Genomic DNA, 25,268 nt, shown 5'->3' with positions numbered 1-25,268 from the left:
CCTGAGAATTAAGTTTGCATGTTTAATCATTATCTGGGATGTAACTCTACAAAAGAAAAATATCTAACTTAAACTTGTCTTTATTGATACCAGACCCAGACCACCATTACAGTTCTGGACACCCATGAAAAAGTATTAAAAAAACAACAACATCTGGAGCACTCATAAAACATCAGGAGGACTGTAATAGAAATGTTAATACTATATACTGAGTAATGTGTAATCACAATCTATATTAAGTCTTAAGTGAATACATTCATATACTGTGTTTTTTCTGTGTTTCTCTGTGTGCATGACTGAACTCAAACTCTCTACACCTGTGGAGACCAGAGTGGCCTTGTACAACACCTTGCTAATCTAACAAGTAACTCCAACATACAGTGTTGAGGTTAGAGCTGTCAAAAGGGTGGGGGCGCTAACCACACAGAGAAACAAATTTTACTGTGTGTGCTTCAGCATGTAAGAGGTGCAGAATGTTTGAGCCCAGCTGCATCTTAGGGCCTATATATGCTGAGGAGGTTGGAGGCTCATTACCTGAGAGAATTCTCTGTATGGTTTTGAACACACTTGAAAGTGTGTTCATTTAATACTTAGTAGAGTCTTTATTACAGAATTTCCACCACAAGGACTAAAGAAATATACATTTGGAGCGCTCAAATAACAAAGCAAGGGGGAAATAAAAACAAACAAACATTTGGAGCACTCAAAAAAAAAAAAACAATGGTCATAAAACATGCATATATTTATTTATATACAGTACATATCTAAAATGTGTAAAAATATACTTTTTTTGATTTCATCAAAAAAAAACATTGGATGTTGTAATTATAGTCCCACATGATATTCAAAATGTATATCAGGGAAGGTTTTTTGCTGGCGTGGTGTACTGGACAACTAAGAATGGTAACTTGATGTTAAATGTGTAAAAAAAATATTATAATAAATAGCACGGGTGCAATAACATGCAGTTTTTTCACAAAGTATATATATATAAGCATTGGACGCTGGAAACGTCCCGCCCTTTACTGAAACGGAAAATATGATTGGTTAGCAAATGTCTTCTCGCGTCTGAAATGAACGTTCTGATTGGTGGATCAGCTTAGTCCGACTGTCTGTCTTGGCTGTGCCATCAGTTGCGCTCCCGCTGCTCCATGAGCGTTTAGAGATAATCTCTTTACACTTTATCAAATAATAATAATAATAATACAATTCACTCAACGGTGCTGCTGCATCGCGTTTGTAGATACTGGCGGCTCTACGTATGCCCTAGATGACTACTTATGGTCCATGGTAAAATTAGGAGCAAAACCTGATAAAATATTTAACAAAGGTAGACAGATTTGTAGATCCAGCTTATGAAGTGACCATGAAGACCATAATTCCCGAAGCAAGGTTCTGTACATATTGAATGGGTACATGAGGGGATATGATTGTTAAATGGTACCAAACAAGCTTTTGGAGGTGAAACCCGAAAACAATATAATGGAGAGAAACAAATGTATCTGGAATATTGTGAGGTTGTTATATTGCGAAGATAGTCATAGCTGAATAATGTTTTAGCCACGACGTGAAGAATTCACAGGATGGCACAGCCTCGAGTGCCTTATTTTTTATGAAATGATTTCCAATAATAAAAGTAGTAGGGTACAAATGTTTATATTTTTCAAGTTAAATTATAAAATGCCATCTTTTTACTAGAAGACAATGGTCCCTAACATAAAACAGAATGTTGCTAAGCATCAAAAATCAGCTATGGGTGCTACACAGTCATACAAATACAAAAATAAAATCAAAAACAAAAGTTAATGTATACATTTCATAGACCATTCAGAGCATAGGAGATAAGTAAGCAAGGTGGTCATCTAAAAAAAAAAAAAAAAAAAACAAAAACAGCAGTATATTCAAGAAATTTTAAGGACGTCTGTTTGGCATTGTGGACAAAGTTGTAATCTAAAATGCATAGCATATCACAGTGCCTAGCTTCAATTACATTGTATTGAATGTTTTTTTCCAGAGTGATTCAGTGTAGGACATACCATCACATACTGTATCATGTTATTTACACCTAAAGAGATCAAGCATATTTTTTTTTATCCTGCCTATTATACTGCCTCTTATTAAGTATGTTCAAATATTTACAATGTGGTCATGAGAGTATGATACAAGATTTAAATTAGAAATATCATATCATCTGCACAATGAAGGCAGTCACTGGCTTGGGAGGTTTTATTCAGACAGCTCTACATCAAAATGGTAATTTATAACATCAGTTATAAATATGAAAAGAAGAAGATCCTCAGGTCTTGTAGAATCCTTTTGGCTGGGGACTGAGAGAGAGGAAGATAATCAAATATGATGATGATTTAAAAACCTGTCGTTATTTACACAACGTCATGTTGTTTCAAACCCATATGCCTTTCTTTCTTCCAAGGAACACAAAGCCCCTTTCACACATACAGCCTTTTCCAGAAAATTACTTGCAAATTTCAGGTTAGAGGTCAAGTGTGAACATGACCATTTTTAAAATACTGGTAAATTTTGCTCTGGCAATTTCCCTTAATAAGAAGTTTTATCATTACCTTTTCATTTCCATACTGATGGTCTGTGTGAACAGCACATGTGGTACATTTAACAGTGAAGGCAACCCATTGGTTTTCCTGTAATTAACCTGGTTGCATGCGTGAACGGGGCAGGGACTGACAGCCTCAGTCACCATTCACTTTCATTGGATGAAAAAAGATGCAATGATAGTCCATGGTGACTGAGACCCTAACATTATGTCTAAAATCATCTTGTACTGTCTGTTCCACGGAAGAAAAAAGTCTTACATTAACAACATGAGGGTGAGTAAATGATGACAGAATTTTCATTTTGGAGTGAACTATAATTTTAAGTTCAAGACAAGATAGCAAATGGCCATTAAACTCACTTTTTACAGCAGCAGAACCTGGTCTTGCGTCGCCTGTACATTATCATCTGTTGAGAAGAATCATAAAATCTATTTCAGTTTCATCTTTCAAAAAGTGTGTGGATGACAGTCGAGTGTGTGTGTCTTTGTTTGATTTTTGACAAGTCCTCTGTAATGAACTGGGTAAAACTCAGCTTTGAGTGCATATTAACCTTTTTGTGTCTGCGAATGGCTATGATGGCAATAACAAGTAGCAAGATGAAGACCACAACTCCACTGCTGACGGCAACCCAAAGCCAGATGTCCACAGGTACTTTCTCTGCAAAACAGTTTATTGACAAGCAGAGTTATGCATTTCGCAGCACATGCATCACTCTTTCTCTATTTCTTTCACTTCTCTCACCAATCTTCAGGATGTGCTCAGCGGATGTCAGCATCTTGTCATTTTTCCAGAGTTCACATATCCATCTCCCGCTGTTCTCCAGTCTCAATTCAGGGATGGACAGATTAGCAGGGTGAGGAGAGGAGCTGAGTGAGGGAAGAGTGGAGCGAATTGGACATTTCCATTTCACCTCGAGGTCAGAGGTCATAGGATATCCTAATGTGCATGTCAGATTCACCCCTTGACCTTCATATAGTGGAGATCTCACAGTAGAGGACACCAACACTAAAAATAAAGGAGAAATATAGAGATTTCTTATTAAATAATCCAATTAAATGTTTGTATCAGTTATGCATTTACTCATCTACACTATGCATGTTATGTAACTGCAGTATGAAAAGTCTCTGAAACTTCAATATAAATATAGCAGAGACCAGGGTTGTTGTCACAAGGGCTATATTTTAGTAACCACCGATTTTTTGAGTCAAACGTCAAATTAAACCAATGTTTTCTCTAGCAGTGTTTTTGTATCCTGTAACACCTAGTTCAATATGGTCTTAGAGGTGCACTGTGTTTTCATTTATTTTGCACTAGACTTATACTGACACCTAGTGCATGCATGTACTACATTTAGCTAAACGCAAAAGAGATGGTTTTCGGTTACTGATACCATTTAGCACAATGAGCTGTCAGATTAATTTATTCCACAAGAGAAAGTGTCAAATTACAGAGGGGTTACAGACATAAATGAGAAGAAATGTTCTTCATATGTGTTCATCTCAAATGAATGTATTCTTAAACATATTGTTTTAACAGTACTATTCATTTCTTCATGAGTAAAACATTTGAATGAGAAAAAATTAAATTATAAAAAAATTAAAGTGCCTTTAAAATAGAATACATTTTGTGAATTCTGTCCTCCACACTAAATGTCCAATATCATCATAATTTAGCTAAAGCTGTTAGGTAAACAATTAAACATAATATAAACCACTCTAGCATGCATTCAGGCAGGGACAGCTATATAATTAAGGTAGATTTTAAAAAGTTCAATTGTGTTCTCAGAAAAAATTATTATGACGACATGCCCCGCTATTGTGGGCCCATAAAATGTCAACGTGCGTTGAATAATAGCAATAATGCATTATCCATAATGCATTATGCTAATTTATCAAAACACTACTGTTTATCCTTTGTCCTTGTGAGTTCATAATGCATTAAGTAATGCAAATGTATACAATCTTTAATGTAAAAAAATAATAACAGATGTATACTGTGTATTTCAAAATGAACATTATTCAAGATTAATTAATGCTCTAATGCTATTGTACATAGTTAGTTCATGTTAACTATTGTGTTAAATAATGTTAACAAATACAACCTTATGGTAAATTGTTACCCGTAATCTCAATATCCTCTGGAGTAAAAAGTCTGACAACTAGCCCCGGGCACCCCTATTTTTTTTTTCAGCTATGTTTTTGCAATAATTCTTTCGACTTCCTTATTGTTATTTTATTCATTGTGTTATTTCACTTACCCCGCAGAACCTCCACTTTTACATTCCTGCTGAGGGTCTTGCTCATGAACTTCAGACTACAGGTGTACACCCCCCTGATCTTCTCCGATACAGGCACCTTATAAATTGATAGGTCGTGGTCTTTCACATTTCTTCCCGTAACGTATGAGCCAGTTGTGACGTTCCATGTAATCGTTGGATGAAAACTTAGGCTGAGAAGAGATCGAGAAGTCTGATTGTTTTGCACACTAAATTGAGTGACGCTCCAGCTACCCCCCAGGAGACCACTATTGGTTAAGACGGACCAGGGGATGTTACATGACAAAAAACAAGGGATGTCGACTGTAGAGGGGTGGTGTAATACAGAGGTATAAATGGGATCTGGTGGAGAAGGGGCAAGATCTGGAGGAAAAGACAAGAAAACAGTAGAAAATGAATATTACAAATGTAAAAAAAAAAAAAAAAAGTAATACCAAAACAGAACATCATGCAGTGCAACAAAATGACCCACAAAGACAAACATTGTCACACAGTATTAATATACAGGTTTTTCCTTGGAGCTCCTCACTGTCCATCTTGTATCTTTATTGTTTATTTTATTCATTGTTATTTTTGAAGTTTTGAATAAGTGTAAGGAAACAAAAACTCTCATTCTTATTCTGTACGGTTAATCAGTCTACTTAAAACAATTCACATGTTGACAATATCCAAATGTGCTAGAGTTCAGATTCTTAAAGGTATAGTCCGGGTTCAACACAAGTTAAGCATAATCGACAGCTTATTACGGCATAGTGTTAACTACCACAAAAAAATATTTTGACTCGTATCAACTTAAAAAAAAAAAGAAAAATAACAATAATAATAATGGTAATGAATGGAGTAAACTTTTGGAGATGTTAAAGGCAGAAATGTGAAGCTTTTAATAATATAATTTAACCATTTACATGAATTCTTTGAGCTGTAAAATTGATTAAATCATTTTTTTACGGTTTACAGCGTTAGGCAATGAAGATACAACATTACACAAATAACAGCATACTTTTACATCAATAACAACCTGTTTACACGATGTGATGTAAAACTGGTGTAAAACTATACACATTAAATAATAAGATTTCACTTTTACGATTACACAAATATCGTTAAAATATTAGCAAGCGATTTGATCACACTAAAATCATATTAACACACATATGTTTATATCAAGTGGCTATAATTTTGAAAAAGCGAGCATTTTACCATTAACAGATTGGCCATATTCACTTCCATTGTAAGTGCTTCACTGTAACCCAGATTTTTGCTTTTTTTTAAGTTGAAATGAACTTTTGAAGTATTCAACATCATGTCACAAATGCTGTCAATTGAGCTTAACTTGAACCCTGAATATTCCTTTAAATGTAAAAATCTGTAATTGAGTTCCATGAAAACTGAATTAAAGAGCTGAGTGAAGATGAGAGAATGTAAAAAAGAAATTTAGGAATCACACTTCTGTAGATGGATTAATACACTCAAGAAGAGAGAGAGAGATGTGGAGGTTGAGAATAAATACGGTGTACAATGTTTATAAACATACAATACACCAAAATATATAGAGTACATAAAGTCAATGTGTACTCATGCTGTCTCACCTATAACAGAAACAGTCGTTGTTGCTTCTGCTTCTTGACTTCTATACGTCACCTTGCATTTCCAAACACCACTGGCGCAACTGGGCACACCTTGAACTGAAATTTTATTTTTAGGGTAAGAAATTATTTCAAGTTTACATGCTGAGTTGTTTGGTTGAATCCAAGATACAGTTGCGAGACGACTAACTGGACTGGTTTCCAATTCACAATTCATAGTCAGAGAGGCACCAACCATCACAGCTGGCACTTTGGGTATGGACACTAAAACAGAGAGAAAAAGATGGAATAAGACAAAGCTAAAGGAAGTAAAATCGTATTATTCGATGTGTATAGTTTTATCCTAGTTTTACATTACCGTGTAAACAGGTTGTTATTTGTGTAAAAGTATGCTGTTAATATTTCTCTTTTTCAGTATGACGCAGGGTGGCGCAGTACACCAGTTCTCATTGTTACACTCTTTTATTGTAAATTATTTAATTTAAATAATGTATTGAGTCCAAATTTAAACTCAAATGTATGTACCATTTTTCTAATATATTTGAAAAAGAAACAAATTAGATGAATCATTTTAGAAGAGGCTAATGTTTTCAATGCATAATTTGAAATATAAAAATGTGAAATGCTCTCTTTCTGTGTACTTTGTCTTACCACGGTACAGTCTGTAAGTCTTGGTAAACTTTTCTATCAATACGTGTTGTTCACAGCGGAAAATGTCAAAATCCGAATCCTCCACTGGTGAGATTTGGAGAGAGAAATCTGGTAACAGAGAGACGCGCGTCCAGGTCCCTATAGATGGCATAAACATGTGCAGTTATAACAAACATGATAGCCTATCTATTGTTCAAATATGCAAACATGCATATACTCTTAAACAAAAACTTGCACCTCACCCTTTTTGATCCCACTCTGAGGGTTCCTGCTGATAATTTCTGTGGTATCTGATTTATAGTACCAGTTCACATAAACATTCTCTTCATTTGCTCTTTTATCTCTGGGTAGGGTAACAGTCTCTCCTTCCTGTGCGTAAATTATCATGTCGATTTCTAAAGGCACAAAAACACAAATTGCTTAAATAAGCTGCTACTGATTCCATGAAATATACAATAACAACTGTCAAGATATTTGCCACACTTACCTTGTGCTTTAAGAAATTGGAGAAGCAGAGATATTAGTATCCAGCACAGCATTATTCTGTCCTCAGAATGGATGGAGAAAGGGCAAAGGTTGATCTGTAAAACATTTCAGTAAGACACTACTGATTTCATAGCGATAGACCAATGCAATAGTAATGGGAAGCCTTTAGAGGAAGGAAGGGGCTTGTGGTGGGCTCAGATTTTTTGAGTGATTGAGAGAAAGAGTGAGAGTAGAGGATAGTGAGGGGGAGAAGAAAGCTTTGTGGTGGGCTATGGGTTACAGACACAAAGCAAGAGGAGTGCCAGTGAAGAAACTTCAAAGAAAAACAGTTTGAAATGCAGCAAGAAAAAGCAGCCGTGAGGTGTGTCTGTAGTGGGCTGAGATTGTACGGGGAGTAGATTGTTATCCCGCTCCTTTTCACCTCTTCACCTCCTCCTCCATAACACCCCCTCTCTTCCTCCCTTGTTCCACGAAAGGCGGATCTCTCCTCACTTACACAACGAAAAAGGTACACCACATGGTGCTGCTGGTGGCATAGCAAGGCTGGGAGTGTGGTGTGCATTATGTCTGTTATATCTGATCTTGTGTTTCTTCTTGCACTTTTCAAATGTGTATGTGATTCACATAAATCTTTCTTTTTACACTCCCTGTGAAGAGATTGATACCCCACGCTGTAAACCCTTTAGGTCTGTGACTATTATTTACAATACTGATTGTATTTAGATATTTTAAGGCACACTTGATCAAATTAAAATTATTCACATTTCCATAAAAAAATCTTTACAAATAATTTTATTCATAATTTAGATGTTCTCAGATGAAGCACATATTATTTCAAGATAAATATAAGCTAATGCAACTGCTTCAGTTTAATTTCCATAGTTGCCTAGAATAGTATACTACACAGAACAGTTTCTTTTCACACCAACATTCTTATTAAAAGTATGAAAATTTGGAAGAATTCTAAAATAATGCAGAAATAGCCAATAATTAACTTTTATTGGGAGTACAATACTAAATATTTGTGGGGCCTCACAGTCCAGGCTGTTTATGCAAATTTTGATTTGGCTAAACGTAAATTGTGTGAATCCCAGCATGAGAAAGAACCTTTTTCGGCACATTGTCTCAGCAACTGAGAAGTGAAATCAGTTATCAGTGCAGTTCCTCAATGGTCAGTGGGTGCAATGCGGAATGAAACTATTTGTTAAGACGAGCAGTTATAATACAGTTATATTTCAACCATCTGTACATAAGGTCTAAATACATTTTATTGCTTTGATTCTAGAGTAAAATTGTCTTTAATTAGATCTAATGTAAATCCATGTCTCCAAAGATAGAATAAAATTTAAATTTGTTAAGTGACGAGTGGAGCACATTGTGTAAGAAATGAGGGAAAAGTTTTAAAGAATGAGAAACAGAAACAGAGAAGCACATATAGAAAGATAAAAGATAGATGTAGATATAGAGATAGAGAAAGCAAGAGAGCGCACCTGAAGAACTAACCCAGAAAGACAGATGATCAGGGCTGTGGTCAGGATGGAGGTTAAACAGCAAACAGATAGAGAGATGAAGAAAAGAAGGGAGGGGAACAGTACCAAGTCCATCAACTTGAATGTCTAAATACCTTACAAGTAATTGACGGGAGAGGTTAAACATGGTTCGTAAATGTTTTATTAATGAGTCCTATTGAGAGAAATTATTCAAAATAAATTCTAAATTAATTTTAGTGCTAAACACTGAGCGCAAAGAAAAACTAGATCTTGTTGTATTTGTTATTAATTGTTCATGTTATGATAGTTCTGTGGCTCATTTTCACAGCTTCAAGTTTTAAAAGGAACTACAGTTTTACTATATACTTTAAGCCATAGCAACTGAACTGAAAACGTTAAGAGAGCAAAGTATCATCCATGTTCAGTTTACTTTACTTTTTACTTTATCTCATATTTTATCAAGTTTACAATGCGGACTGCATATATTACAAAAACAGCTAGAAAAGAGAAATAAAAAAATGTATCTATGATAAATACTGAATACAATTTGCATGTGTTGAATAAAGATAATATGCGTTTAAATTAAGTGTACACGCATGTGTAGAAATACTCACCTTATGAGCAAAACACTATCGCTCCTCTTCAAAGTTGTGCAGCGGATATGTTCACTTACTGGCCAAAATATTTCTATTTCAACTTTGTTGACGCCTCCCCTCTGTCTGATTGGCCTAAGGGGTAAAAGAAGACGTCCAGTCATTGGCACAAGGCTGTTGAAATAGATTTTTTTATTGTTAGAATATTAAATTTTTTCTTTGGTTGAAGATTTTCCCCTCCTTCCACAGAAAATCTGAATTGTCAGTTATGAATGCTTTTGACAATGAAACTTCAGTACTTCTCTGACCGTATTCTTTATGGTATTCTTATACCAATTCAATAAGCCAAATAAATCCATAAAGCATAGGACATTGTCCCAAATATGTCCATGCATGAAAACTTCAATAAGTTGTAATGACAACAACTGCTGTATAAATTCATGGTGTTTTCTTTAATGATAAACTAGAGAAAAAAAGACATTGACACTTAATTATTCCAAGAGTCTTTCTCACCTACAAGAAAAGAGAAATATTATGCATGTACATTCAGAGATTAACAAATACTCAGAAACCCAATTAATTCTTCTTTATTTTACACGGCCATCGTTTCATTTTATGTTTTGTTTGCATGTTTTTAATTTTTTTAAGTAGATTTTTATTTTTTTGCATCAACACGTGGTATAATTGACTTTTACCAGGTCCATGTGCTTTTATATGTTAATTTCCTATTAGAAACCATTAGTGTTATTGAGCAATTGATAAGTTATTTAATTCAATTTCACATTGAAAAAATCTGTAGTTTTTACTGCTTTTTCTACCAGATCTAACCCAACGTGAAACGCATTGCACACTGGGTGTAACCGGTTCATTTATTAATTTGAAATAATGTTTTTGACTTGAATACAACCAGATAATTTAGATGTTGCCAAATGAAACATATTTTTAGGTTACCTGATACATTGTTTTTACAGTGCTTTTAAAAAACACAGCAAATTAACATCCGTTTCAGCACCTAACCCTACGAGAACAGAATAATCTAATGAAAACTGAAATTTCTCTCTATTCCTCTATTCTCAAATTAAATCGTTCCATTGCCCTTTCTCTGTTGCATAAATGACTACATTAGATTGTGTAAATCATCTGTTTAAAGAGATTTAATGCTTCAGTCTAATATTCACCTGGCACACGGAACCGGAGTGCATAAGTGCGGCTCTGGCAAATGCTGGTGGAGTAACAGCATGTAACTACTGTTTACAATAAACAACTATTTCCATGTACTTTTGCACAGGATCCTGTCAAAGATGCTTGAATTATATAACTTGTACAAATTATTCCAATGTGCTGAATCAACATATAAGAACAGATCCAGACTTTACAATGGATCACGTTCTCAACTGTCTACAGCCCAAATAGATATTAAGGGGAAAAGTAAATATAGTCATAAAAATTAAACCAGTATTGTTTATTTTCTGAATTTAAATGTGATTTGTTAGGAAATGCTTAGAAAATAGAAAAAAAGAACAGTATGTGAAAAAGACATGAAAACACACGTAAGACTTTTATAACTTCGTCTGAATCCTGTGAATCCAATGATTCTCATTTAAAACATACTCATGTAGCATGCAATAAAAAGGGTATTTCAAATATAGATTATTCCTTTTAGACAAAGCAATGGCTTGCATACATCGAAGTTAATGTTTTTCATATTTTATAACATAGCTCGTGCTCACTACATCTCTTCTAGTTTCATACATTTCATTGTTTGAAAAAACGTTTCTGTGTCACTAGTAAATTACTCAGTAATACAAAAACAGAATTAAAAGATAGAAGCTCATGCTTCATGATGGATAGTCCATAAAAGAGAACGCTTTTGCTAGAGGCAAAATATAGATATAAAATTGATTATGTCAGTTTTTTATGATCCCCAATTGTCAAGTCAGCAAAAAATGAATTTCACAAGTCAAGTTCCTCAAACTCACTTGCAAACATTTTCATTCTTATTCTAATTATTGTGCTAGATGTGTTTCAGAGAGTTTAGATCCCCGAAATAAGTCATGAGCAAGTCTTCCTTAAACACATTTATACAAGCTACAATCTTAAGGCTCTTAAATCATTCTTTGTAGCACCATTGGTTTGACGGAATAACCCTCCTCTAGTACAGAACTATTTTCCGCTGTACGACTCTTGAGTTGGTTATTAGGTTTTTGGGAGATAAAACATTTCTTCATGTTCTATTATGGGCTCTTTAGATCAGTGTATTGTTTTCTGGGTTCTTTAAAGCAAAAGTGCATTGATTGAGTTCTCTAGACAATAACAAATTATCTTTGGAACTTAAAGGTTCTCCAGTAGCATTAGTCTTTAAAATAATTATGGGTAGAATTGGAGCCTTTATTTTTAAGAGTAAATAAAGTATTCCTCTCCAGAGAGAGAGAGAGAGAGAGAGAGAGAGAGAGAGAGGGAGAGAGAGAGAGACTGTAGTGAAGAGCATATTTGACAGGGGTGGTTTGCAAAGGGGAACCACATGAAGGTTGAAACAAACAAGTTGCCTGCCTCACATCTGTGTCTGAGGTTTCACCTCTCTGTCAGTCTCTCTCTTCCTGCCATGCTCTGCTCATCTTTTTCACATATAAAAAATAAATAAGTTAAACGTCACAAAGCTCTTTGTCGTTTAGATCGTTGTTCACCTTAATATGTTAATATGTTGGTAGCTTTGAGGTTTCTTATGACTTCAGAATTTGCTATAGAATAAAACCACAATTGGATTTTTAGGTGTCTTTTAAAGTCAAATCTCAGGATAGTAACTAGACTTCAGCTAGCATTTGGTGCTCATTTAGCTAGCCTTTAGTAGCATGCATCTATCTATCTCTTGATTGTCTCTTTCCTCTCTGCCTCTGTGTGCTGTGTTATAAGGAAAGACCCAATTTAGAGGGATCCCTCATTACTCACATAGACTGAAAGTTGTCAAGACAGCAAACATAATCATTACAGAAAGAAAGATAGAAAGCAGGGAAAGAGGCGGTTGTGGGCGATTTATTTCAATATGTCCCATACAGGTTTTCGTTATGTGTTTCCCCTTCAGTATGTCATTTCCTTGTGTATTTGACTCAAGAACTTAAGCATGCTAATGTGTTCTTTACCCATACATCTTACCTACCTTGTATTAATAATATTTTTGGCAAACAATCTGCCCTTTTTTCATTTTGCGAACAACTAAAATCTGCTAGAAGTAGCTCAACCGCACATGGCCAGAGATTGTGTGTATAGTGGGAGATTCGTATTGCTGTCTGACTAACAGGGGATCCCTCACACAAATCGAATCCTTAGAAACTTTCAGTGATTCACACACATCTGCTTAGACTGTGGGCTGTAGGAAATGGTGAAAACTCAGAGGCGTCGTGCATGCAGAGAACTGAAGAGGGTTAAGATGGAAGCCATGAGGGACTGATCACTGATGCATGCAACAGCTGCTTATTTTCAAATGTAAGGCTTTCACACACAAATGCCCTGTTTTGGAAAAGTTTGTGGAAATTACAGAGAAAGACAAATTGTTTTAATCTCTTTTGTGCTTCTTTTCAGTAACAAACCTCCTCCATTTAATGAAGTAAGTCTTGCAGGTTAAAAATTCAAGCCTGGCTAAATGTCAGTGGAAAGAGTCGTCGAGAGAAAGAGAGAGATTACTGACATTTGGTCTGATGCTAACGAAAATGTTTATTTTTAGGTTAATGCACAGAAGATTAGATCAAATTGTAGTCAGCAACTTTCGAAACTTGACTGTACAGAATATGATTATTTTCCATTACACAATTATTACGTTCACGTCATTTTGTTTCAGGCTTTCTCACTGTTTTTCTGCTGAAATCTGTAAATGGCCGTTTTATGAAAAATATTTTCATTGAAATTCCTGTAAAACCAGGTCATACTTATTTTCTGTAATTTTTCATCAGCAATGTGATTTCCTATCAATACTTGCTCTCCTTTTCAGGAATATCTTCTCCTGATTGCAAAATATACATTTAAAAATGTAAAGAGATTTTTGTTTTTTGGCTAAAAACATCACACTTAACTTTAAACTTTATCTAAAGCTTTTCATTGTTGACATCTGGTCATGATGATGCCTGTTTAGTGTATTGAGGTGAATGAGTCACCTTACATGTGGTTTAAAAACAAGATTATATATATATATATATATATATATATATATATATATATATATATATATATATATTTAAACAGCAGACTAGAATGTAATAGAAAATGTAATGTGTTTAAAGCCTCTTCCATAACAGCAGAACACCTATTGAGCCATATTTGATTTGCATGCTCTGGAGATGTTTGTTAGCTTCTTTCTCATTAATTACATTTTCTATTCAATCCAGACTGAAACTAAAGGTCAGATAGGAAAACACTTGTGTAGTGTTTGTGTGGGGGACTTAACTAAAGTGAGAGGATGAGAAAAAGAGAAACATGTCTGTATGACACATTATGTGAAAGAAGGAATTCCTTCTCTCATTATGAAAATCACTCACTCTTTCTGTAAGCATTACTGCAGTATTCAAACAAGGAATAACACAAAGAATAAACTGATAAAACACAGCTGAACTCTCCAATTATTAAACTTTTCAAAATGCCTGTTCCATTAACACCTTAACTACTGCACCAATAAAAACGAAGGCGTCACACCCATGGTGATATGACACTGAACCATTTTCTGACCACCCCTTAACCATTAAACACTCTCGTTCTTTAATTTTTTTGTCTAATTACACATTTTTTCACTCTTTGAGAAAATATGCAGAATCTACTTTTATTTATGTATTCTGGAAGCAGGATGCTCGACATCACACTGTTTAATTTTGCACCTTGGTTGAGCGCTCAGATATATTACTATGTGCTTTATAATCCTCAACTTTCTTCATGATTCCAAAACTATTGCTGCTTTAATTTACATCATTTACAGCCACATTAAATTAAACGAGGATCGTTTGGTGTCTGATTATTTTATCTACAGATCCCTAAATATATTTAAAATCAATTGTTAACACATATAATTACACTCTAATATATTCTTAGGCTACATATAAGTGTTCAAGCTACCTGACTATATGAAATAAGAAAAAGATCTGTCCTAACTTAATGCGCTTGAGATTTCGGTTACATTTATGCTCTAAACATGTTACACCCCTGTGAAGAGAAAGCCTTCACAGAAGGGGTACAATGGACTAAAAGGCCCAAAACAACAACAAACACCATTACAGTACTTTCTTTAACACCTTTTTGTTGCTGTGCACTGAGACATTTTCCTGATCTATGATTGTGTGCGGTGACCAAAGGTAGATCACACAAGATAGATTTGATGTACGTTGACCTAACATGTCGGAGAAACACCTGCTCTGTATAAAAAGGCCACACAACTCACTGTTAAGTTAGCAGAGGGGGGAAATGCAGAATACCTGAAAATGCGATAATTTGATTTCCATAAGGAATGGATTTGTTTTTAATGATGTGCTAATTGGGCCCACATGGACTGTTTACCAATCACAACAGAGATTCACTTGTGAAATAAGCCTGCACTAACATTGTTCCTCCAACATGTTCACAGTTCTGTTACTACCAGCAGCAGTCTTTAAAAATACAAACATATTACAAAAACGCCAAAGGAGTCATTTTCACTTAAATGTTACTCAAAATATAAAGTGCTATATTAAAAGTATTTGCTTATATGATATTGTATATTGACCAATATACCATTATATCATTATAGCTCACCCGTTGCCTTTTTGTCATACAGTATGCTTGCATTTATTACATGGTATTAAATCAAAACAAACTTCTTATATATTTTTACTTTATTAATCCACTTATTTTTTTTTATTACTTGTTAAATATTTAATAAAAATACATGTCTTTTTATCATCATTCATACTGGACAAGAAGGCACATTTTTCTTATGGGGGCGTTGAGACTTGTTGTACACTACATTAGTGACTCACGTGGCATATTACATATCTACATTGTCCAATTACTCTTTCTTATGCAGATATAAATGTATACAGTATATGTGCTAGGTGGAACTGTGGTATTAATTACAATCCACATTTCCCTATGAAGAATGCAAGTTGCGGTGTATACACTTTTGTGTAGTTGATAAAAAATACTATATTTTCTGTCCCTGAATGTGCATCATGATCCTCAAAAAGTTACAATACAACGTGTTGTTTTCTCGTTGTGCAGATATACTACATGATAACACAGAAGACTTATAGTTTAGATGGATTTTTTGACAGAGATCAAATTTAATGCTTGTGTGAGACACTAACCGTGCATGTGTCTAATGCGTTGCATTATCCAGTGTAATGCATTTAGTATACACAATGCATACACAAACAGCTAATGCTGGATTTTATGATTGCACCATGATGATCTTTACTCATACTACATTTGATTCATAATTTCTTCATTATGTATGTATATGTGTGTGTGTGTGTGTGTGTGTGTGTGTCCGTGTGTGTAGAGGGCATTGTTTATGCAACCTGTGTATGTCCTACAATTCAGAGATAAGTTTCTCTAACCGAACGAGAGCAGCTCATCAACAGGCTGCTGTTTTAAAGAGCAAATGGCTGGATACAAAATAACTGTCAAGCTGATAGACTATTGTTTTACATTGTGAAATTTAAGACTGCTCTAGCTAAAATAGCTGTCAGTAAAAATATGGCAATGATTTTGACGCGTATGCTCTGTGCGCAGTAGCTAAAATCTCTCTTGTTGATTTGACTTTTTGGAAGATACTTTTGTAGATTTATTATGTAATTAGATTATTTTTCACTAAGTGCATCATGCCTGGACAGAACGAGTCAAAGTCACCAAAAATGTAATAAAAGTCCAACAATAAAAATTCTCTGCCACATGCTTCTAATGGGATTTATTGTTGCGTAATGTCTGTAATGCTGTAATGATTTCAAAATGAAAATAGCATGACAAAAAATAAATAAAAACATAGAAAAGCCATAAAATAACTTTCTCCAGTTATATGCAATCATACTCACTTCAGAGTATTATAGCCTGGTAAACAAAAATGACAACATGATATCTTTGACATGCTTGCATGTTTTGCTTTGTAATTCTGAGACTCTAAACTATACATTGGATTATGACTGTGACAGTTTTATTCACCTGAGGGTAGCACCACTCAGGATTTTAAGTGATTTTTTTGAGCTATTTTGCTCTTCCTCAAATTTCATGTTGTTGTCCCCATGTGTGTGATTCCTTTATTTACTTTTTATATATATATATATATTTGTGGATCCTGCAACCACATTTATAAATGTATTGGTGTGCATGCCTTTTTTCAATATTTTAATCACAAAGATTGACACAATTTTTGTCTTAGTCTAAAGAGCCAACATCATTTCATATGTGCTAAATCTCAGTGTTTATCTCTCCCTGTTCATCCTCACATAGAAAATCACAAACAAAACCAAGTCATTATCATTAATGACGGCCATGTCTAAACAGCACGATTCTATTCGTATTCTTGTTTGTATCTCTATTAGAAATGGGTTTTCTCTGCAGTGAAAACAGAATAAATGCTGCAATTAATATGGATGAATTGTCACCAGTGATATTGGATGGGGGATGAAGATGGTGTCTCTAAAAATGAAATAAAAAGGATTCATTGCTGTTTAGTGCGAAAGACAGCACCAAACCCAGAACAGCCAACAGGAAAAACTTTCTAAAGCAGTCCATTACATAGAAACTACTGAACCAATAAATCGATTTTGGTGATTATGTTAGTGACTTAAACATGAAAAATACCTCTTCCAAATTAATCGCTGTATTTAATCATCTCATTTTCTGAATCATGTTTAATGTATTTCTGACAAAATGAGCAGTTCTTCACTTTTTCCTTAATGTACAATATTTAACTGTTCAATTCATAATAACTTTATGCCTAAATGATATTTTTTTAATTAAATGAAATGTAACAAACTAGAAAGTATTATTTCACTGATTCTATACGATCGTGTGAGCTATTGGCGCATCATATAACTTTTGAAACTTCAAAAACACAGACAACTTAGCTTAGCTAAACTTAACTAAAGAATTCTAATATGAAAATACAATAAAACTTGAAGTGTTGGACACATTTTCACTAATCATAAAAGAGTCATCAACAACACTGAACACATTTCTGAATTCAAGTGCACATGTTAAGTCCTTGGCCTGCAGAACATGTCTTTGCAAGTTTTGACCCCAGTGATCGTAAAAAGATCTATTAACTGTTAATGTTGATGTTACACATAGTGAAGTTTGACACATTCAACTTTTGCATGTTTACGCCAACTACAAAGCATGTTACAAGAATCCATATGAACAAGCACAGATAATAAAACACACAAAAATATTGTGCAATATGATATCCTCAAAAACAAATATTTATGTGTAAATAACCTGTACACAAACACACCCCCAAAATAAACCTCATTAAATTGTTTTTCATTTTATCATTCAGCTGTTAAATTTTGATCAGTCTGTACAATGATTGCTATACACCTGAAACATCTAAAACACCATAAAACAGTAGCCCACACAAATACAACTTAAGGCCATATGATTTTAATTCAACAAAGAAGTTGCTTCAAAACATATTAACAAACAAAACTGCATTTTCATCGTTATGTGCTTGTTATTTGTAGTACTCAAATTTTGTGTCAGTCAGAGAAGCGTCGCAACAAAAGACCTTTGACCGCACACAAGAACACCTGTAGCATACTGGCTAATTCACAATAAGTAACATTGTTTATGATGATAATAGTTACAGAGCAATACTTACAGTGCTGAAGAGATGAGTGTGTGTGTGTGTGTTCTGTTCAGGATCAGAGAGCTACACTGACATTTTCTTCCAAACACAGTCTGTCAAACACACAGGACAGGAAACTGCAACGTGATTCGCACAGCTCTACACACATCTGTCTGTCTGTGGTATTGTGTGCCAGTGTTTTTAGTTTAGTTTGGTACTTCTGTTCCTAATGTCACTGTTCCTTTTTTATTACATTGGCCTTGCCTCTACATGTCTGTCACACTGCAGCAAGCCATCTGTAAAGCTCCTGAAAAACAGCTTCGCTTTTCCTCTAACAGGCCTGCAACACATTTTCAAGTCACCCTTTATGCTAGCACACACATTCACATGAACGCACACTTTCATACTTAAAATAATCTGAATGTATTAATGAAAATGTGACCTTCTCCATCATTTACACAGCGTCTTTTGAGCCAGCTTAAAATTAAGCTTGCTCTCACCTCAGTCCATATACTGTAGGCAGCTCTGATGCTAATTTGGTTATGTGTAAATGAAATGCAGCATTAGAGCAACATTAAACTTTGTTGTTATCATGATAGAGAATATTTCATAATTTATTTTTACATTTTATATATATATATATATATATATATATGTGTATGTATATCTATACTGGGTTGGGGAGTAACGAAATACATGTAACGGGATTACGTATTTAAAAATATTTCACTACAGTTACAATTTAAATAATTGGTAATTAGATTACAGTTACATTCAAAAAGTATTTTGATTACTGAAGAGATTACTTTGCATTTTAGTGTCATTTGTTTAATTTAATATTTAGTGCTTTCGGATGGAAAAATGTATACATATAAATGATATGATCCAAAGTGCATTTGAACAGCGGTGAAACACTTTCTTATGATGTGTTACATTCATACGAGCAGACAGAGAAGTAAGTTTGAAGCAGAAGAAATAGAAATAAACCTTTTGTCAGCTTTTCGCTAAGCTAAAATGCTATTTCTAGCCATTTTACATGCATGTTACCAGACACGATCATATTTTTTATCAAGAAAATTCACGTTAGATCATAATAAAAAAAATTCTAGTAAGACCTTTGATATTAGGAGAGAGTGTATTTTTATCTGCATTTTGTCTTACTGTACTGGCAGTTTTTATAGTCAAAACAAGTGAAAAAATCTACCAGTGCTGAAGAAGTAATCCAAAGTATTTAGAATACTTTACTGACATTGAGTAATCTCAATACGTTACAAATAACATTTTACAGCATGTATTCTGTAATCTGTAGTGGAATACATTTCAGAATTAACCCTCCCAACATATATATATATATATATATATATATATAATGCATTCTTTCTCAGAACATGACATAACATTATTTATGCAATTGTAATTGCTGTGTAAATGCATTTCCATCACCTCTGAGCAGCATTAAGCAGTCTGTGTAAACAGACCTTTTCTAATATAGTTTGCCACTTCAGATGCAGCTTCTGTGCCAACTTTACACTGAAAAGATGGCTTTGGATTCATTTTCACCCAGAAACACATTTACTCATTTCAGAAACAGTTTGAGTTCTATTCACCTTAAAAGAAGAAAGTCTACACTTTATAACAATATGATTTTAATGTTTCTACTCCAAACCATTGTTGAAATGTAATCATTTAAATGCTTTCCTTTCATGCATAAAACTCAAAATGTGTCTCTAGTACAAAATAACTCAAAATGATGGAGCAGGGAATAAATATCCTTTTAAGTGCTACATGTCAAGCTTGTGTGCCATACCAAAATACTGAATATTTTTTGTCATTTGTTCAATCTGTTTTGACGTCTGTGAACAGCTGTGTGTGTACAATTATGTATACACCTGTGAACTCAAACAATTCCAGCTGCACCAGTTTAGGAGAAGGTATAATCTGCTCAATAAAGCCATAGTGCAAATGTGGGGAAATAGAGACCGCCCATGTACACAACCATAAGTGCACACATTCATGTTTGAAGAGTATTAAAAGTTTTATTGATGAAACAAAAACTGAAACATTCAACATTATGATCATTCAACAGTATGGTTCTGAAACATTTACATGACATATTTAGCACAATATTGTAAAGGCAACAATCAAACGTGCAACACCATTAGGTATTAGGCCTGTGTTCGCATTTTACAGCAAAGCTTACAAGTGTATGTCTCATTTGTTAGTAGAATTTGTCTGTATACAATATGCATTTTTAAAAGCACTGGCCCAGTGTGCCACATAATTTGTGTATCTCAGTGACTGCAGTCTTCCCCTCTCCAGTACACATCAGTTATATGGTTTTGGACTGGTGTGTGTTTTACATTGTTGTCTGGAGACTGGAACTGGCCTCACTTGCTTTCCCAACACCACCTCTCTCTCAGATCTTAAAAGAAACACATATTATAACACATCTAAAACAGTAGTCTAAAAAAAAAACATCCCTTTTTTACCTCAACAGTCAAATGATGGGGTGTGAATAAGGTGAGATTAAATCAATTCTTTATGAATATAATGAAAATGACAACATCAGAACTATTAAGGGTACAGTATAGGGACCCCAAAAGGTTTTTGAACACTTAAGCCACAAATAAAAATGTATGCATATCTTTGCATTATATATCCAAATACCAAACCAAATGACATGTATTGTAAAGAAACATAGCACAAGCATTATTATCAGTCAAAACATTTAAAAAATTAATTTGTTAGATTTCAGATTATTAAATAATATAGATTTTATAAAATTTAGACAAAATGTATTTGGATACTTTCTAGTTGTCAAACTTAGTGGAATATGTCCATATAAGTGATATTCTGTGTTCAATACAAGCTAAGCCACGTCAAACGCATTTGTGGCATAATGTTGATTACCATAAATATTAATTTGGACTCATCTCTCCTTCCCTATAAAAAAACTCAAAGTTACAGTGAGGCGTTTACAGTGGAAGTAAATGAGGCCAAAACAATCAAGATGGCGGCCTGTGTTATAGTGGCGCTATTGTGCCTGATACTCAGTGGCGGAGCTAAGGGGTGGCCAGGGTTGGCCGTGGCCCCATTGGCCACCCCACTCGCAATTGCTGTTTTAGTAATTTAGTTCTTTAGAGGTGAAATCATCTCTGTACAAATGTACAAACTTAACATGTGCAAGCACAAAGGTCGCCAAACCTCTCCGTCCCGGGTGTCATTGTATCAACTCAACCTCAGATGTGCAATAGTGCACAAAAAGAAAAAAGAATATGCACAGCAAATTCACTGTGACCAAATCACTGTATCATTGTAGAATAATTGTAGGAGATACCTGTTGCATTGGCAGTATTCTTTAGCTGTAAGAGGTTGGCGCATGGATCTCAGCTTTCTTACCCTCCTCTACAGTAAAGAAAGAACCCATTTAATAAGCCTCTTCATTCTTTTCTGTCTTTCTTTTTTTCTTTGTTTCTTTTTCTCACCTGCATTTGTTTGTTCCTCCGTTGGACAAGAACAGTCAAGATGATAAGTCCAATTAGAACCAAAGAACTTGCTCCTACAGCAATCCAGACCCACAACTTAACACCTAACACATCCTTGGTCCAAGGTCCCTGACCAGGCCCATTCACACTGGGGACTGTTAAATAATCATTACAAACAGACAGAACTGTTTCCTGCAAATCTGGAATGGGATTCATAGTTCAGATTGCAATGTTATGCAGTGCTGTTGCACTGTGATGTACCTGCAGGAGCAGCTATAACCTTCAAAGTCATCTTGGCAGTTTGCTTCAATCCACCCTCAAACTCCACTGTAAACACAAAGATACCTTCATCACTACGCTGTACCTGAATTTGACAGAGAGAGCGAATCAGAGGATAAATGACTCACAAAATGAAATGAAAACAGATATTGTTCATGCCAATCAAATAAACAAACATTAACACAGATGAACATATAGGGCATTCACATTAATCAGGTTGATATCAAAGTTGGTGGTGAGCTGTCCTCTTGTAAATCTGACTTTGGATGTATTCTTGCCATTCCAGTGTAAGCCTTTGTCATATGAGTTTTCTAGTGCTGGGAAAGAGTCTGTGGCGAAATGGTCAGCCTTCCAATTCCCACCCACTACACGCGGAGAAGATATACTGTTAGAGAGAGAACAGGGCAGCACTATGTTGCCCCCTTGAAGAACTTCAACATCTTTGGTCTGGAGACCTGTTGGAGACCCGCACATTTTATTCACAGCACAAAATGTGCAATTTAGTGTTTTGCAACAATAATAAAATGGATCATGTCTAACATTATTCAAAAACACTTTTATGTTTAATAAATGTAGTATAATAACAACATAGTTAAGAGGAATACCAACCAACAACAGCCAATGTTACATTTATCTTCAAGTCCTTGACCTGACATGTCCACTTGCCATCATCATTTGAGGTCACGGATTTCAGGGAAATTACTTGATCACTGTATTGCTTGCCAAGGGGGCTCAGCCATTGTACTGTGGCTTGTTGTTCTCCTTCAATGTTACAGTGCAACTCTACACCAGACCCAGGAGATGCTAGTGGTGGTTTAGCAAAGACTGAGGAAGAACAAAGGGGGTAAATGTGAAAAATCAAGTAAATTATATCATTTATATATATATATATATATATATATATATATATATATATATATATATATATATATATATATATATGTTTCTCTGTTGCTGTCCTCTCTCACCTGATACAACATGCACAGTGTATTTTTTCTCTGACTGCATGTGCCTGCATGAGTAGACTCCTGAGTCACGTGTCTCCAGTTTGGGTAGTTTCAGTTTGTCTCCATTTACATGCACTTTAGAAATAATATGTTCTACAGCTTTGGAAGTGCCTTAACAAATAAAGTCATTTATAGTGTGACAACTCACATAACTGCATTATATTTTATTCAAAGCAAATAAAATTGTTATATCAATGGTTGTAAATGATGATGAATGAAATGTTGCAACAAACTGTATTCAGAGGAAAGAAAAACTGATACCCTTCCGTCGAGCTCCTGTTTTGCCAGTAATGATAAAGATGCGAGTATCATTAAATTTCCATTCTATTTCACGGTCTGAAGGTACACCACAAGACAAGGAAATGTCACTCCCAGCTTGCTTATAAAACACATCATCACATTCTCCAGAGGATATCCACAGGGCTGACAGAGAGAAGGATAAAGAGGAAGGGAGGTTTAAAGAGAGGGAGACCTAGAGAACTAAAGAGGACGTACTATCAGTTTCATTTAGAATAAATGACTTGTACATATAACAGAAAGAGTGCATGCAGAGTATTTACAGACAGTTTTCAAATCATAGGTATTATATTTTGCTCAATTAATTAATTTATGCTCACCAAAGAGGAGAATAAAGATCTTGAATGAAGACATTCTGTTCCTATTTCTAAAACATAAATGTGAAAAATAATCCAAATGAAAAAATTATATATTTTAAAACCAAAACAACAGAGTTATGATTTCCAATGGCTGATAAATTACTGTTCATAAACAAAGGCGTGAGGCTTGATATGCATCATGTTTCTTTTTATTTTGTTTTTTTCAACTAAGAAAAAAAGTGTAAAACATCTATGTGGCAAAGGCCACAAAAGCAACTTCCTTCACTTTAGTTTTGCTTCGTTCTTTCATGATCACATTTTTAAGTGAACATTTTGTGTAGAAAATTATGCTCATAATTTTAAATGATTAACATTAAACTGATTTCAATAAATTGAGATAAAAAACATAATCCAATTTTGAAATCTTAAGGATAAACAAGCTAAACAAAATATTTTAATACATCCAGCAAAATCTTATTTTTTATAAAAAATTGTGCATTTCGTAATTTAAAAAATTCGATTCCCAAAGTAAAAATGTTTGCTGTTATTATTTTTGAAAATGTTATTCACACACACACACACACACAGAGAGAGAGAGAGAAAGAGAGAGAACGTATATTAAAAAGCATTAAAGTTAACTTAACGAAAATACAAAACTATATAAATATTAATGATCACGACTTGTCCATCGAGCGTGACAGAGAATTTGTATATATTGTTTTTTATACTTTTGGTTGTTTAAAATTGCCATTCACGAATCGTTATTTTCACCACATGCAACAAACCATAATTAATAGTTTTTAGTCCAAATTCAATTAATTTTAGTGATTGGTTTATCTTAAACAGCCTATTATTTTTTCCAAATGGAAAGGTCTTACAGAGTTCTGATGTTTATACTCACGATGCTGAAAATTATGTCAACGTTTGAAAAAGCCGTTCCGCACTTTTAGTCCAGCTGGCAAACTACAAATCTGCGTGTGTGAGAAAGATGCCAATACGCAAACAATCTGCACCAGAAACTGAAGAAACGAGCAGAGCGGAAGAGAAGACAAAAAAAAAAATGCTGTTCGAACGAAGAGCACATGCCAATATATGGCAGAAAACGCCTGTTTCTCACTTGCAGTTCTCCATGGGAGCTCCTTAAAATTAGGGTTCGTTCCAAGAATTTATCTTGTATCTATAATTATATACAGTGTGTGTGTATATATATATATATATATATATATATATATATATATATATATTATACAGTTATACATGCTGCAGTGCATATAAAATGCATTTTCACATAAGCTACCAATTGCTCTGGCTACTACACTGCAGTTTATAACAGGTAACTTTCAAGCAGTGAAATATGACTGTTAAGTCACACTTAAACTTTCCTTTATTAACCAAATATAATGTCATTGGTGCTGTTTACTCGTGCCCCAGTTTCTTGCTTTAACCTTGATTT

The 25,268-nt window shown here is 34.4% G+C and overlaps 1 protein-coding gene across 1 annotated transcript; it reads right to left on the bottom strand.

The window, feature by feature from the left end:
• Positions 1–553: 553 nt before the first annotated feature.
• LOC127657639 (uncharacterized) lies at positions 554–24,826 on the bottom strand. Its single transcript, XM_052146504.1, has 20 exons — positions 24,717–24,826; positions 23,837–23,883; positions 23,481–23,642; positions 23,181–23,330; positions 22,822–23,037; positions 22,420–22,667; positions 22,195–22,297; positions 21,934–22,088; positions 21,786–21,853; positions 20,794–20,870; positions 7,990–8,111; positions 7,570–7,663; positions 7,325–7,477; positions 7,083–7,220; positions 6,435–6,695; positions 4,828–5,208; positions 3,312–3,575; positions 3,121–3,227; positions 2,930–2,976; positions 554–2,327 (listed from the first exon to the last, which is right to left on the bottom strand). Exons 2-20 carry the CDS (start codon positions 23,868–23,870, stop codon positions 2,297–2,299), a joined length of 2,811 nt encoding a protein of 936 aa, XP_052002464.1. The 5' UTR covers positions 23,871–23,883; positions 24,717–24,826; the 3' UTR covers positions 554–2,296.
• Positions 24,827–25,268: the final 442 nt, after the last annotated feature.

The sequence above is a fragment of the Xyrauchen texanus genome, chromosome 17 (assembly GCF_025860055.1).
Source record: "Xyrauchen texanus isolate HMW12.3.18 chromosome 17, RBS_HiC_50CHRs, whole genome shotgun sequence".
Lineage (NCBI taxonomy): Eukaryota > Metazoa > Chordata > Actinopteri > Cypriniformes > Catostomidae > Xyrauchen > Xyrauchen texanus.
The sequence above is the reverse complement of the archived record's forward strand: the minus strand, read 5'-3'. Positions and strand labels throughout refer to the sequence as shown.

Excerpts from the sequence above, each read along its gene's own strand:
- LOC127657639 (XM_052146504.1), bottom strand. The coding sequence starts at position 23,870 with ATGTCTTCATTCAAGATCTTTATTCTCCTCTTTG. Across the intron at positions 7,221-7,324 it reads TCAGAGTGGGATCAAAAAGG|GGACCTGGACGCGCGTCTCT; the intron begins GTGAGGTGCAAG and ends TGCCATCTATAG. Across the intron at positions 3,228-3,311 it reads TGAGCACATCCTGAAGATTG|AGAAAGTACCTGTGGACATC; the intron begins GTGAGAGAAGTG and ends ACTGTTTTGCAG.